Source organism: Brugia malayi (genome assembly GCF_000002995.4).
Source record: "Brugia malayi strain FR3 genome assembly, contig: Bm_v4_ChrX_scaffold_001, whole genome shotgun sequence".
Lineage (NCBI taxonomy): Eukaryota > Metazoa > Nematoda > Chromadorea > Rhabditida > Onchocercidae > Brugia > Brugia malayi.
The window spans coordinates 17,513,470-17,530,414 of NW_025062479.1; the positions used below are offsets into that span (position 1 = coordinate 17,513,470).

A 16,945-nucleotide genomic window follows, 5' to 3' on the forward strand; every position below is an offset into this window, starting at 1 on the left:
CTGCTAACAACCTTTCTAACTGTTTCTCTGATGTTTCTGTAAATTAATCGAAATCTTCCAATGTAATACTGAAATTTTACGGCAACTCTTGCGACTTTTGCAAGTTTCACTGTCAATGGTAGCATATGCTAACTTGAAAGCTTCAAGAATTTATTTCATAGTTAAACAGAAAGTTCAGCTTCAGTGTATATTAGATGAACCGAGAGATAATTTGATACCTTGATTAGCTATAAAAACTTGCATACCTTTTGTAAGTTGAATAAGCAAATAATTTATATTAGTTAAACTCAGATATTTCCATATCTCCTTGCAATACAAATCATACTGAAAATCATGATTCGGCAAGGTAAATCGTTCGTCCTCCCCTGGACATTTATTCATATTTGCAGTTTGACACTAACGATTCACATTTGCTTACTGTTCTATATCATTTCATTTGCATCATTAATGGAACAGAACTTATATCACATATTTTGATTTGCCGCGATGCTTCCAGAAACTTCTGGAATAACCCAAATAGCTTAGAATTTGATGAGGCACTTTACGCCTATAAAGATTCATTTTATTGGGACCATTCAACAAGCCAACGATTTATCTCTCAACTGGTTATATCTAGCATTGTCCTCGGTGCTTAAATGTCATCTACTTCAAAACTTTCATATCGATTCACTGCTTTATAGACTGCTAATAGATCGCAACTGCAATGATGCAATGATAAAATAATGATAAGAAATCATTATTTACTTGTGCTGCATTATTATGCTATCATCAGCATTACTGTATAGAAGGAATTAGTTACCTTTTTCTGTGATCACAATTCAGTATCTTATTTTTTGTTAAATCATTCCGCAAAGCACTTCCGGATTGAAGGAGAGGCTTACAGTTATAAGTAGCACTTTTCTGCATTTCTGGTTGCCTTACACATTCAGGTAGTAATCGAAAAAAAGCAGCACGTAATTGCAAATTTAGAGCTGCATAAAGCAATGGATTCCATACCTGGAACTTTTCAAATATTTTTAAGAATTACAAAAATAAGCAATTCAAGGCTTTAGCAATTTTAAGATTGAAAATTTATGGAGAATATAAAACATCTAGAGTATCTCTAAAATTCTGTAATTTGGTTCCTAATTAATTAGTAAAATTTTATCCAGCATTTCGTCAATTAAAAATTATTTTATCAGTAATACCAACAGAAACAAACTGACAGTTGAGGACATAGCAATGCAATGTGTTGCAATCCCGAAAAAGTATTCCTGATTTTGGCACCACTTCGGCAGACAGTCGTAATCCCTGAGAACGTTAAATAATACGCTGAAAAACCAGCTTGCAGAAAACGCAACCACCATTCCAATTAGCATACGATTTGTTCGTTGTCTGCGTTTTATGGCTGCACGCTGCTAAAAATATGAGTTGATATTTAATGTCGGTTTTATTATCCTTGACTAAATTTTTTATTGTATTTCTTTGAAATCCTTAACAAGGAACAGGAAGTAAGATGGCAAAGCCTTGTTGTCATCTTTTCCTTTCTTTTTTATTTCTCACAAGTAATAATGAGGCTACTCCTTCTTTCTTTCCGTTTGCAAAACGACCGTAATGAATAATTGACATTGCATTAGCTTATTCTTACTAACTTTATATTTTAACACATCTGAGTGTCGCAGTAAATTGTTCCTTTATTAAAAACATATTCAAGGATGATATGTGCTCTAGAGTCAATTAATTTGTTCATAAGTGCCCTGATTAAATCAGGAGATTTACTTAAAATTTCATCTCTGTAATAAAGTTTGAAATGCACTGTTTGAAAAAGAAAAAACAAGCCTGATCGGTCATTCCTAGTTGATATTCATTACGCTGCCTTCGATTCCTTTGCAGTATACCCTGCAATTAGCAGATCACTTCGTTCGTTATATGTTTTATATCCTTTTCATTTTATATCTTTCATCTTATCTTCAAATATCACCAATCAATAGAGGTTTAGAGGTTTTGTGCCATTTTTAATGGTAATTTGTTCTTAGAAATATTCTTATTAAATCACCATCAAATATTTATTCATATTTGCTGAAAGTGGTGCTACAGACATGGAACTATTATTTGGTAAGAGTAAAATGAAAAATGAACGCTATGGTATGGTGTTATCTTTTTATGTGAAATATACGGACATAAATGGATCTAAAATGCATAAAAAGGAACGCGACAAGCATCACTTGATAGTAAAGTGTCGAATAAGTTTACCTTGCCTAATTTGAAAGAGATAGCAGTGTAGCAAAAAGTGATGATCACCAGAGGTACGATGAATTGTACGCTCAGCATTATTGACCCATAAACTCGTCTACCGCTTTGGTCGATACCCCATTCTTCAGTACAGAAATGGCCACAGTAATTGCCGAATCTTTTAAGCCTTTGCTTGAATATTACCGGCGCTGATAATGAAGTAGATAACATGCATATTACCTGCAAATTCTATTACATACTTAAATATTATTCTGAGTGAAATATCTGAATACAGCACATTTCTTACATATTCATTTTTATTTTATAACACCGAAACCTTTGAGAAGTTTAAAATTTAGAAAGAATTTTTAAAGAAAGAAAAAGGTCTTCATTACAAATTGATATGTGATCAAAAATGATTGAGAATCTCAACGTGAACATGAAAATTGCAGAGTATATGGAAATGATACTTATTATTATAACACAGTACAAACAGTATAGTAAAGACGTTTATTGAGTAGTGTTTCACCCGAAATATGCTAATAAAGCATTTATCACTTAGCAACTTGATAAGTTATTGGAGTAATTTGATAATTTATTGGTTGTTGATGTAGTATTTATTGATTAACTTCAATGGAGCAAATAATTTCCTAAGATTTCTCTTTTTCTATATCTCTAATGACTTCTTTCAAAACATTTGCTAACAAGCTGTAAGCTAGCAATTCAATTTGCTTAAAATTGAAGAAAAAATTTGTAGCGTCCCACTCACCATAATTACGATTAATGCTTGAAGCCTGGATAAAGCTTTTCTAGTTGGAAAATAGATAAGCAAAAAACGATCCACTGAGATTGCTGAGAGAGTAAATGTAGAGAAGCACAATGAAGCGCCCTAAAAATTCATTTTTTTCTATTTCAAAATAGCTTTTCGGAATTTCAAGAGAAGTATATTGCATATCCATATTTATACTTTATCAAAATTTATGGAATAGTTCTCAAACGATTAAAAAAGTACTAAGCTTTCGATGATATTCAAACTATATTGCATATTCAAACATCGACAGTTTAAAATTACTTCCCACTTTATTTCTTAAGGGATATCCAAAAGCTCGTATCGTAAATGGCTGTGCTGAAAAAGTCATGGAGAAGTTCTCAAAGAAACTTGCAAAAATCTGTTGAATCTAATTTGTTTTTTCTCCAATTCAGTCTGTTTCTTGATGCTAATTTTATCTGAGTTCTTATGATACCATGTGTTGCAATACCAGGAAGCTTCCATTTACATTCAGTAATATTTGCCTTTATCTGACCTTTTATGATTATAATTTATAAGAACTCGGAGCTCAGCCAAAGACTGAAGAAACAGTAATATCATCAAAATCACAACTTTCTAAGTAAAGAAAAGGAACTAACAGCAATAAAGGGTGCTACGGAACATAACACAGCACCAAAAATCCATTCCTTCTTGAATGCTGCGATTGGTGTTATTGTTGCTGAGGTGAAGCATACAACAAGGTCGGAGCAACTCAATGAGAAAATGAACATATTGGGTACTGTTTGCAGTGTCCTGAAACACTACATAGGTGAGGTGATTATTTGTTACTTCTAAAATGTGTTTCTATCACTTTTGAATCAGTCAGTACCCAAAAAGCAGGTATTAGTTTGTTATTATAATTATAAGTAATCGTTGATGCTTTATATATTTATAGAAATAAATTACAATTATAGTAGCAAAATGAAAATAATTACTGCATTTTGATCACTTTTCAGGAAAACAAAATATCTACGTGTCTACTAAGATCTGAGGTTTCTAGCTGTCAAACGAGTCCATATATGTTATACCTGATTATAATTCATTGTTGATGCTTTATGTTCATATAAGCAATCACTTTTTCTATAAGATCAAGTATTTTGTAATTATGTCGGAAATTCGGCCGATATTAGGTCTCTATTTAGCATCATTTGACACCAAATTTTTTAAATCGACTGATTATTATTAGATAAAATTATTAGGTAAAGACATGGAAAAATGAAGAAATACCTGGTCCTAGATATGGCCAATATGACACATAGATTGCCTACAATACCGATGAGGATAATTGCTGCATAAAAAAAGACGAAAATGAATATAGTAAATGACTGAGTGCTCCAATCGCGCCTATTCCGCCATAATTCCGCGTTCATATCCAGGCAGGTATTATTGTTATTGTACATCTTGTGAGAACACCGAGATGTCACCTAAACGTTAAGATTAGAAGCCATAATTTAAGATATTTATACAATTCGCTTCAAAGACGCGCATTGAATCAACAGACCGTTTTCATCTATTTAGAAATCACAAAAACTAAATTCACTGCGTTTTCATCTCATATTTAGAATCACTTTGTCACACATTTTCTTACGGTCGGGATGAACTCTTGAGGAAACAAACCGAATATGTACCCCAAAACAAGACCCTTAGAAAAGTTTATAATGACTTAAGATTCACTAGAAATTTTCATTTAAATGTTTGCAGAATTTCTTATTATATTTTTTTCTGTGATGATTGGCTTTAAAATTTTCATTAAGCAAGGCATGTTAATTTACTTCAAGTTATTATCATTTGATTTATATGAACATAGTATAGGAAAAACTGATATGGAAAGGTGTATTATCATACTTATGTAACCATAGTTTATGTTACATTGCACTATAATAAGGAATAAATTAAATGAATTAATTTTTTTGTGGTTAAATGTGTTTAATAAAAATCATCAATAAGCAATAACCTGATAATTTAACAACTTTCGAGTTTATTTTAAGAAATACGGTTTCTAAAGTATTATACAACATCTTCAGGTACTTCTAAAACATGCATGATGACATAATTTCATAGACATCATACTGAATGTCACTGCATTTCGAAATATGCTGTTAGGTCATGTGTATAAGAAATATGATTATAGTGATAATCCAAAACCACAAATTGAGAATTAAAAATTACTGATAAAAATGAGAAAAACAAACTGAAAAAGAAAGAGTACGCTAAAAGAATTTGTTTCAGGTTAATGACTCATAGCAGCTTTAACATATCTCATCGGCAGTTTCATTCGTTTCTGTTCAAGCCCTAATAAATCTATAAAATTATCAAAATTTTATTATGTTCTGCAACACATTAACTAAATATGTTATGGCCAGTGTTGACAAATTTGTTGGGATAATATGCAGTGATAACAAATCATAACATGCAAAACGTTAATTGTGCTAATGATAGATGACTGCTGTTGATGCAGTGATTGTCTAAACATACATTATTCTTGAACTTTCTATCTCATCGTGATAAGAGTGTCTAGTAGTTACCACAGTACTAATATCACTTTTAAGGAACTTTTTCAAGAATATTATTCACTTATATTTTTTTGTTAAGTAAAATTCATCAGAGAGAATAGAAATAAAATTTATCGGAGGGAAAGGATAACACTGCTATTATCCTTGAATTTGACAAATAATCTTCACTTAATTCCTATTTCCACTTTTTTCTAAGATGATAAGAAAATACATTACACAGAGGAATATGGCATAAAATACACCTTAAGAGTAAACCATATCTATAAAAATTAATGCAATTTTTATGCCAACACAATTAAAGCTATAACAGTTGATTTACAAACTTACTGAAAGTTGTAAGCAGACTCTGGAATCAACAAATCTTTTCTTGAAGGTGCTTGGTATGCCATCAAGTAAATCATCAAGTGCCTTTTACAATAATAAGAAGAAAAAGTGTTTTAGCAAAGTGAGAGTATAAAGTTTGAAATAGTCTGGACACTATTTGAATCTACCTTTATTTCTAATTCGATCTCTTTTCTTCGATAAAGAAATAAAATGTCAAGTGGAAGAAATGTTGACTCCGAAATTTTCGTCTCACCGATATCCAGAAATCAATCCTCCTTCCCACGGTAACTTTCGAATCGCTGCTATCATCAAATCTTTTATGTTTTTCTCACCATTACTGAAAAAATCGATTTGTTTACGAGAAATTACAAGTCATACTGTGCTTTTGAAAAAGACCGAACATAATCTCTAATACAAAGCATTAAAGAACGGTTCTCTAAGAATAAGTGTTAATTGTGTTTTAACTAATAAGGATAAATTATGAAAATGATGGAAAGTTACTGATTTAGTTATTAACAGATTTTCATGCATAACATAGAATTGAAATTTTTAATATTTGTATTTGATGCAGACAGGCCAATTTCAAAGACTGCTCGCAAATGGAATAATTTTTTCCTTTTGGCTCATATTTCAAATACATATGTTTCTAATAATTAGGCAATAATTACGCACACTTTTGGCAAAAATTTTGCACTCAGTTAGAGAATTTTCCCAGTTAATCATAATGATGAAAAAGTGGATAATAAGTTTCTGACATTTATTTAAAGAACTTATGCAGTTTTTCAGGATCATTTCATTAAATTTTATCTCCGCTTAACATCTTATCATGATCACCTAAGAAACTTAGTATCTTAAGTTAGCATACAATTAGTCCATCTTTTGCGTTAAACTATAAATTTCTAATTAATGACTTCCGAAAAATTGTATGCAATTTTTTTTCATTACTTGTTGTGAATGCACTTGTAGGGATTGATTATCTGATTATGACATTCATTAAGTGATCAGAAAAGACTGTAGTTTAGAAGTTTGAAATAAAGGAAGTAAACGAAATTTTTGGAACAAAATGTCAATAATATTTTGAAATTGCTTAGATGTACAACTTTTCCTTTCATGACGGGTCACTTTGTAAGAGCTTTCTCAAATTAATAGACAGATAATCTCAATGTACTGATTATATAAGTCTCTTCATAAATCTTTTAAATTGCAGTTTTGATTTATGAACTTTAACAATGTAGATCATGCGTGGCTCATTACTATAAACACCCTTTATTTCAGAGTACTTTCATCCTTTGCGCCTAAGAAGATCTAATATTTGTCCTATGGTTGAACATAGTTTCTTTGATTGAACCCACTATTTCCATTTTGTTAGCACAATATATCATATTGGGAAGTGGTGAAAATATTGTTGAGGATTCTATAAAATTATAATAAAATTAAAAATAACAGCAACAAATTCTTGGAGATAATTAAATAAAAATCAATTATTCAAGCTTTTCTAAAACATTAGAACAAAGCAGGGAATTTGAATATAATCTTGATAGAAGCTAAGTTCATGAGTCATCGATGCTTTTAACCATATTAAAATCGAGAAACTGACACTCATATTCTCATCATTTTAGCTGACAAATACTTCCCCGTTCCACTTTTGTGTAGACGTTACCTAATATATCATTTTTTACTATATTCACCAGAACTAAAGGTTAAAATATGTAATTTCCAGTCCTGTTATTTATTTAAATACTAATGATGAACGTTTATTTCTTCCTTGTACTCATAAAGAATTTTATCAACTGAGGTATTTCTCTCAAATCTTTGTTATTAAGTTAATTTTGAAAAGGAATGATGAACAAGCAGGAGGATGCAGCAAGTCTTAAATTTATTTTGTTGTTATTTATTGAGCTGTAACATGAAAAACGAATAGTTAAAACCCACAAGCAATCGTTATCTAGTTGTTTGCAGACTTTTAGTTCGTTTTATATCATTTTAGAAATTTTACAACTCTTTTACTCTTTCTAGACAGCAATATCAAGTGGCTTTTAAATCATTTCAATTAAAGGCACAAATTTCAAGAGATGTTAACGGTGAATGAATTAGCATAAAACAACTATAGAGAAGTCTATCAGGAAAATTGTTATAGGTATGCCTCATTAGTTCAATAGAAACTGCTTTTGAATATAACACTGATGTGTAACCAACATAGCAACAGGAAATGCAGCAATGAGAAAAATTAATATTAAATTGGTTTCAAATTGCAATAGTCTGTTTAGCTGGAGGATAAATAAGATAAGTGGTCAATTTTCGGACAGTGATGACCTTTCCTGGAATAAAGAGATAACTTATGTGCAGCATGGAATTATGTTGCGGGAAGAAAGTGATCTACTTACACATGTTGTGTTGAAAAAGCAGTAAGCGACTGATTCTTTGAATGTTTCTGCATTGCTGCGACAGAAAGATAAGAGATTTATGCAGTGGAAAGTTATTAGAAATCCTCCTAGAGTCTATTTGATCATGTCTCATATGTTTGTGACAGATATTTTGATGTCCTTTGCACCTTGCTGAAGTGGCGGCTAATGCGAAGATACCGAAATTTACGTATATTTTGAAGGAAAGCGAAATCATTGAATGAATATTTAAGGAAGGAAGACCACTGCGTAATGTAACAACTTTTTGAATTATCATTCTTAGCATTAATATTTTTGAATTAGTAATAGAATAACAAAATAATGTTCATATTGTCATAATGACTCTTGTTTTTTTAAGTTAAAAAAATGTTACTTTCAAAAAATTTAAATGATCTACTATTCTTTAGCAAAATGTCGACAAATATTGTTATTCGAAGTTTGAACAAAACGATTTTCAGACTGAGAAAAGAGAATGGATAAAAAATCTTCCAAATGTAATGTTTATTAAGTACCAAATGTAATATCTCAAGCTGAAATTTATTAAAATACTCAGAATAAAAACGACTCTAAGTGAATGTTAAGCTAAAAAGTAAAGCGTAGTTTTTAAGTAAAGGCTTTCTAATAAGGATTTCATCCGCTTAAATTTAATATTTTAAGTCAAACGCACACTCCTAAGTGAAATGGTAAAATACCTTAATTTGTTTTACTCAAATTCACAGCTAAAAAGTCTTGAATTATACAAAAATTAAAAGATTGGTATTAATGCATTCTTATTTTCTATATACAGAAGATTATTTCTTTGTAAGTGAGTTGTTAGCTCCCACAGAATAAATTAATAATGGATTTCTTTATAATTAATAAAATTGAAAAGTATTATTCCTAGAAATTTAGGTTTAACAAATTTTCATAGCACTATTTAACTATTAGAGTTTTTATCATATCAATTTTGTCGAACTATTTTCATGTTATGTCCAGCTCAGATAATGAATTAATATCGCAACTGCTATACAAGGATTTTTGCGAGAAATTTTTGCTTTCATAAGTCTTAAATAGAGGATAGGAGTTGATTTTTGCTTTAGCACTCAAATTTACTGCTTGATTAGACGCAGTAAGTAATTTGTGTTAACATTTTCATCTGTCAAAGTATATGTACAACTTGCCTTACCATTGCAATATAATCAAAATTTATTCAACTTCGCTGGATGTAACTATAAAAGAAATCAAAATAATGAAACTTTTTTCATTCCAAAATTTTCATTTGAAGCTTAGAAAACCTATCTAACGTTAGAAGTATATGAAGACAACAATACAAGTGAAAGGTTTAATCAAGTGTCTAAATTAGCAAAAATTTAGTAGGTATACATCTTTCCATTGAAACCAGCACTTGAATTAAATAGTGAATTGGTATAAATAATAACAAAAAATTTTTGAATTACAATAAAAATATTAAAACAGGTATGCTTGGAGTTGGCCGTATGTCATTAACTAGAATTTTTATATTGATTTCCATAAAATGATATCACTGTCCTGATTTAGAAAATATGGAAATAACTTTCTGGATTCATGAATTCCTCGATTTGAAATTCTTACCTTCTAGTAGGAATCCGTTTTCCTCATTTCATTTGTATAACAAACAAACGAACAAATTTCAGTAACTGTTGTGAGAAAACTTATTGTGTGCTAATAATGATAATCTGCCGCACTTTCTTTGATGACAAATTTTAGGCCCCCTTTCAATAGTTTTTTTCAGTCTTGTCTATGACTGAAAACTGATATGAAAAATTTTTTCTTACAATCGGATGCGAATTGGGAATTAAAACTATTGGAACTTCATTGTTTCAATAAATTTCTCAGTGGTCTTATATTATTAAAAATTATTATTTAAATAAAAATATTATTTAAGTTAAAAATTACTCATATTTGTGTGTTCCGGAATTTCATTACTACGAAAGTTATATTATTCGATCCTTTTCTTACTGACTATCACTTGCAACCAAGTAATCAAAATCGTGAATTTGACGCTATGATAAGAGATCAAATTATTTCAGTTATTATTGAGTTATAGTTTTGATGCCGCCATACACTTTGCATTAAATCATCGAAATTTACCTAACTGAAGCGGTAATTACGAAATTACTGCAATTAATTGGGAATGTATTCTTGTAGTTCATCTTATGACCTCAAATGTCTACATAATACGAGCATAATAGTCTGCAGTAATAGGATGGAAAAAGGGGATAGGCTTGGGAGAAATGCAAAATCTAAAAAGAATTAATTAGAATGGTTGAAAATAAAATAATTGAATTTAGGAGAGAATGAAAATCTGAAACGAAAGAAGACAGACAAAGAGACTGAGATGCCTGAGAGAGTTAAGGTTCTACAATGCACAGTATTCCTTCTAGAAAAAGAAGATAAGTTAACGACGGAGTAAGCCCTTCTTGACAATCAATACACAATGCGTTGGAGTATCAATATCAGTTGACAGTAGATGGATAATTTAGCGATTGTGGTGGACAAATCTGGCAGTACTTTGTTTACAGTCTATTGTTCTTTGTCTGTTCTTATCAGAATCTTTATTGTAATCAATTAAATGAAATATCTCAAGTAGTTCAATCATATCAGAATGAATTAAAATGTTAGATGAAAAAGTCACAATGTTGCTTTGGAAATTCACTTACCATCATCATCATCTTGTAAACACCTTTTACAAAAATTCTCTTTTGTATCTTTCAAAGTTGCTATCTCGTAAACAGGACAGTTATGGAATGATGAAAAGTGAGTAATTAATATAAGGAATGTTTTCACAGCAAGTATAATTCTAATAGCAAAACAGGTGGATTGTAGAATGACTTATTGATAGTATAATTTAACTTAGTTTCATTTAGTAATTCGTCTTCTTTCAATGATCATTATTAACAAGTACTTAAGAAAGAAATCTTTGTATGTTATAAATCTTTCATTTAAATGAAAAAAGAACAAATAAAAAAGAATGTAAAATGAAGGAATGGCATTTATTAAGTAATTCCATAGTATAAAAGAGTATCTTACAATGTATTCTTTAAATACCATAATGCTTTTTCCATCTTCTGTTCACCATAAAAATTAAAACAAATGAAGTAATGAGAAAGGAAAGGGTAAGAGAAGGAAGGATACAACGATCACTGTGGTGTTTGTAGATTACCAACTGATTAAGATTTATGAACAACTCAAGATATGAAATAAAAAACAGTGAAGAAAGACAGGTGGGATTCGAGTCTGCAGAATAGCTAATCCTTTTTTTTGCATCCGAAAGTTGACAATAACAAAATTTCAATAACAATGAGATGAGGAGAAATTGTAACGAAAAGTTGGAAAAAGTCAGTTCTAACAAGCAATAATTCATTGGAGAGATATGGACGATAAAATGCATTACAAACAAGCACTTCTGTCCTAAGAGGCTAAGGAAAAAGAGAAAATTGTTCTGAAATCAAATGGAAAAAAGGCAATTCTTAACTGCGACTTATATAAATTGAAGAAATTTATTTTCCAATTTGCAAACCACAAAAAAATTCATTGCATGAACCGGAAGCAATTCTCCCAAACTTTCAAGTCCCAGCAATTTTCTCTAAAAGAAAGCTTTTGAAAAACATTGTTTGTTGACTTAAAGGTACCGATCCTTTATAAAAGTCTTATTTTATCCCATTAAATTTCTCAAAATTGGTCATCATCATTAAAATATTTGAAATTTTCGATAAAGGAAATTTATGAACAGTTGGAGCTTTTTTTCGCCAAATTTTAACCACATAAAGAGATCAGTTGTTCAAGAATTCGCTGTATGCTTCATTCAATTACGATCAGAAAAATAGTCTCTTCTAGCTCTATCAGTAAAAAAAGCTACGTTCACTAGTTATCATCTTCTGCGATTGATTTTAATAAAAGAATTCCAAATGTAAACTTTAACAGAAATAGCTTCACGGATAATGTAGAAAAAAAACTAGCAGGTAAAAGAAAAGTCAGAAGTTCCTTGTATACTACATGATTAAATTATAATTTTGGTTTTAAATTATGACCAGTGATCATTCAGATGACCATATATATATCTTTAAGATTTGCGCTTATAACTAGAAAATACCATGTCAAGGATGAACTTGTGAATAAAGAAGAAACTTAAATTGATAAATAAGTCATGACAAAAATGAATGAAGGAAAATGTGAAATGCTCCCCCCGGCAATTTGTCTAGATAATTCAATTCGTTATTTAAACAGAACGACTAGTTGCCATAATAAAAAAAATTTCGTCGTTAAAAGACGCCGCATGCCTGTAACGAATTCCCCACTTCTCTTGAGAATCCCAAGACATATTTATCCTTCCTCATGAGTACATCATATGTACACAACATTATTGATGAGTTGTCTGCTATATTTTAATTATAAATAACTCTTGCTTTTCTACTTTTTGCATGTATCACAACTTATTCATTGATTTAGACTTCTCTATTCATTCCGGAGTGCATCTTTACATTTTTTCTTTTCAAATTATAGAAATAATTTTCAAACAAATGTTGCACAAAATTCTGGAATTTTTAATAAAGTCCCTGATTAAATATAACTCGATACACAACCGTTCATTAATTTGGATGAAAGACATATATAAGGAAATTGCTCACTTTTTCCAGTTTACTTAAACAGTATAAAACTTTTGGTTTTTCTCCTATCACCATAATACTGCTACTTCCAGAGCTTACTACTGCGTATCTTTTCAGTGATAGAAAAAAAAATGCGAATACTACTCTGATATGATCGCCACTTTACCGACATCTTTACAAGTTTAAGATGAACAAAGTCATCTACAATATATTTCATTTTACAACTGTAGATATAAAACAATCAAATCAACTAAATCATAGTACAAAACATAATAATGAACGAGATTTGATTCTCCAAAACACGAATTCCTTATCTGTTGCCTTCAAATATCGGCATTGATGTCTCCTGCTGTATCGGTTTTGGAACTTAATCGTCCATTGTACAAGATTCTTCGTGTTCCAATTGCCACAAATTTAAGGTACTTTCTTTATCTAGCGTTGCAAATGATGGTTTCATAGGGTGCCATCTAAATCTGTATGCTTCAAAACTGGTGAGGTATCAAAAGACGGTTTAAAAAATTAAATTCTGAATAGAATCAACTGGTATATATGGATTCGACTGAAACTCCATCTACTTCCCTTAAATGTCAAAAGTATCAATTGATGTTCACAAACTTGAGAATAAAGCATTTCCTCGTGCATTTTGCAACACATGATGATTCAGGCACTTGAAATACATCGCGTAAATCACACAGACTGATTCTGAAATTGATTTTAAAAAAGAATAGAGGAAGAAAAATGAACAAAATATGAATAATCAATTGTAAATCCCATAAAACAAAATTTTCATGAATTAAGTTGAATCGAATTAATCAGAAAACATGAAATGAAAACCAGTACTTTCACATTTCATCTGAATTTGACTTTCAGAGATTCATTACTTTTTTTCATCAGCAACAGCCATAAACCGTTGTGAGTTAGCAATACGAAGGCATGAAATTGGTTGTGTGGAAATCCGCTTCGTTATGATTTTCTTAGTTGCTGATGTATCATAAACATGTGCTTCACCACTTGCGTCACCACGTATCAAAATTCGACCGCTGCCATCCACGTGAAAAGCACCCACTGCTTGATAATTAACAAATTGCCAGTGCTTTTTATGACTTGATAGCGAACGTAACATTAAATTCTATCCATATTTACTAACATGGAACTTGAATCTTGAGACTACTTTGTACCGCAATTTCAACATACGCAAATCCAGTAAATTAATTATAGTAGAGAATTTCATTAAGAAGTGAGAAATAGAAAAAGGCATTCAAATAAAAAAAAACTTGTGGTATGCTCTGTATTGCGTTTTCTTTTTCGAAAAGTGTACATTTCAAAGAGCAAACCTCCAGGTTTTGTAAGTGGATCGAATATTCTGACAGCTTCAGTGACACGCGTATCCCAAATGCGGATAGTTTTGTCAGTCGATGAGCTGGCAAATAGACAACCACCCCATGTACAAAGTGATGTTACAACACCTATAGTACAAACTCAAATTTTAAATTTTAAATTTCAAATTTTTTTTTGATTTCAAGTAAACTTCCTCTCTCTAATGATTTAGTATAAACTTCATTCAATTTCATTTTTTCTTTTTACTTCTAATCCAAAATTTCAAAATTCACTTAACTACAGTAACTACTGAGTAATGCAATCGAGTCACGGTCATTGGGCTACGATTTGTAAATCATTCATTGCCAAGATTCCTCCTTTTAATTAAATTTGTCCACATCGTATGCAATGGAAACTGCTCACAATATTCTTTTAATGGCGATAGCTTACCTTTATGACCTTTCAAGACACGAAACGTAGTACCCGAAGAACAGTCGGTAATACATATTTGACGACCGGTACCAGAAAACAAAATATTGGAATGATTGGCTAAATCTTCCATAAATGTAAGTGCACGTACAGGTTCGTTCATCGACATACTAATCCTCCGGTCTCCTGAATTTATTTCACTGCGTTTCAAGATGACTCATAGAAATGATAGAAATGAAACCCTGTTTATACTTTACTAACAGATATCTGGTGTTTCTGTTTCTCTTATCACTGATGTACTGAATGCATACACTGTTGAAACCCACTACTGGATCAAAATATAACAGCAAGAACTACAATTAAATGCTGAGAATTTCATAGCAACATCTATTTCATCGAAAAGCAAATAGATAAGCACTTTAAAGTTAAAATTGCTTCATTCAGACCTGATTTAAAGAGATCTGCTTGAAACGAGGACAGCTCAATTTTATTCTCATTAGAACAGGTAGCAATTAAATCGGCTGTTGGGTTGAATGCAATGTCGGTGATTCTGGACTGGTGCCGTTCGCAAGAATCTGATACTATCAATTCTCCATCCCTTAATACTCAAACGACAAAATGCTAATTTTGTGACGGATGACTGGGTTAGAATTTTAATCAACCAACAAGAAAAACTCTACATACATCGGTATCTTGCCTCCTTTTTTCATTCTGCCAAACACAACAATACTTCTCTAATTTTCTCAGATCCTAAATACATGCGGAAAGAGGTATAGACTCCGTACTACTACTTATGCCGTAGAGCAAGTAGTAAACAGATTACACACGATATGCATAAGGTGATGAGTTGACCATTATCTCCACCGATCAAGAAAGAAGAACCATCAGGACTGATATCGAAACAGGATGCCTTCTGATTCAGGCAAAATTTCATACTCTTCCATTCTCGTTTGCTTGGAATCTAAAAATTGTGCATCATTACGAGAAATGTCTGATTCGAATTATTCTCTCTTCATTTTCGACAAAATTTGAAGGTCATAAATTCCCCAATAATATGCTTAAGTTTCAAAAAATTACCAATGAAAATTTATATTATTAGATGGGTTTTGTTTTTTTCACTATCAAATTATACTGCCTATCTTCCTACACAGTTCCTGATTACGTAAACTGTTACCGCTAATATATCATCACACCAAATAATAATATATTATAATTGCAATTATTATAATTGTAATTATCACGAATAATTGTTTAGACAATAATAAATCTAATAATTGCAATTATTTAGACAATAATAAATCTAAATTTATGGAAAAAAAATTATATAGAAAATGGAAATAACCTGAGAAAAAAGAGCACCAAAAACAGTAAAATCAGGCGATACATTCTTCATTTCCATGCAGTTTATCAATAATACTATCCTTTCAATCCCCAATCATCTCATCCTAAAATAAAAAAAAAAAAATGCAAGCCAACGTTCTTTACGTAATCCAAACCATTTTGCTGACAGTTTATTTAATGTGAAGTAATGACACTATTTCAACGATTTCGATCATTAGTTTCACTACCACACTGTATTATTCAATGGCAGTCATTTCTCTCTATGCGATCTCTTCGTCCTTTATATTCTCCACACTTAATATTTTTTCCTTCGATCAATTACGTAACAGATTTATCTCTTCTGCAGCATATTAAATCAGTTTACACTAAAACACATGTCTCTCAGAAGCATCGAAGTTTTTATAAACTTAATTAGCTTGAATTAGTGGTTGTCGAACCAGCAATGCGGTCCCTCTAAAATACTGGTAAAGATAAAATTGGACAACACTATAACTAATGAAGATTTATTTCTGAACATTATCATGACCAATTTCAATGGCCTGGAACGAAAATGCACTTCGTTTCACTTTTCTAGCGAATAACTCAAATATAACGCCACACGTTGCTACTGTTATTGAACTCTAAAAGCCAAACGTGTATAACGTTGAAAAATATGATCTAGACATTCGTAATAATTATTAATTAAAAAGAAAATAACTTACATGAAGAGATTTCTACTATGAATTCCAGACAACAAAAGAAAGAACAAAGAAAGCATAGGAAAGACCACATAAAATTCCGTAAGGACAAATCGACACAGAGAAAACGAGTAGTAGTGCATTATAGGGTCCTAAGGGCCAATCATTAAAATGTCATAAACCTACAATAAAGTTTATTTCTTTCACGCAGTTTACAAGTCATCACCTATATTAAAATTTGCTGAACAACTTTCACAAACGCTAAACAAAAATATTTCTCATCGTTCTTTACTAACTT

General features: G+C 30.9%; 2 protein-coding genes across 3 annotated transcripts; both read right to left on the reverse strand.

Annotated features, from left to right (window-relative positions):
• Positions 1-795: 795 nt before the first annotated feature.
• Positions 796-4,419, reverse strand: Bma-npr-4 (Uncharacterized protein; the record flags this gene model as incomplete). Its single annotated transcript, XM_043075195.1, has 7 exons — positions 796-996; positions 1,206-1,397; positions 1,819-1,878; positions 2,233-2,451; positions 2,981-3,100; positions 3,619-3,772; positions 4,247-4,419. 7 exons carry the CDS (start codon positions 4,417-4,419, stop codon positions 796-798), a joined length of 1,119 nt encoding a protein of 372 aa, XP_042931129.1.
• Positions 4,420-13,250: 8,831 nt separating this feature from the next.
• Bm9540 (Uncharacterized protein) lies at positions 13,251-16,028 on the reverse strand (the record flags this gene model as incomplete). 2 transcript variants are annotated; one of them, XM_043075197.1, is made up of 8 exons in its annotated part: positions 13,251-13,350; positions 13,499-13,585; positions 13,765-13,948; positions 14,218-14,349; positions 14,651-14,815; positions 15,076-15,227; positions 15,457-15,590; positions 15,972-16,028. In XM_043075197.1, the coding sequence occupies 8 exons, from the start codon at positions 16,026-16,028 to the stop codon at positions 13,251-13,253; spliced, it is 1,011 nt and encodes a 336-aa protein (XP_042931131.1). The 2 variants fall into 2 exon arrangements, with proteins under 2 accessions (XP_042931131.1, XP_042931130.1); XM_043075196.1 differs by having other exon boundaries at positions 13,765-13,951.
• Positions 16,029-16,945: the final 917 nt, after the last annotated feature.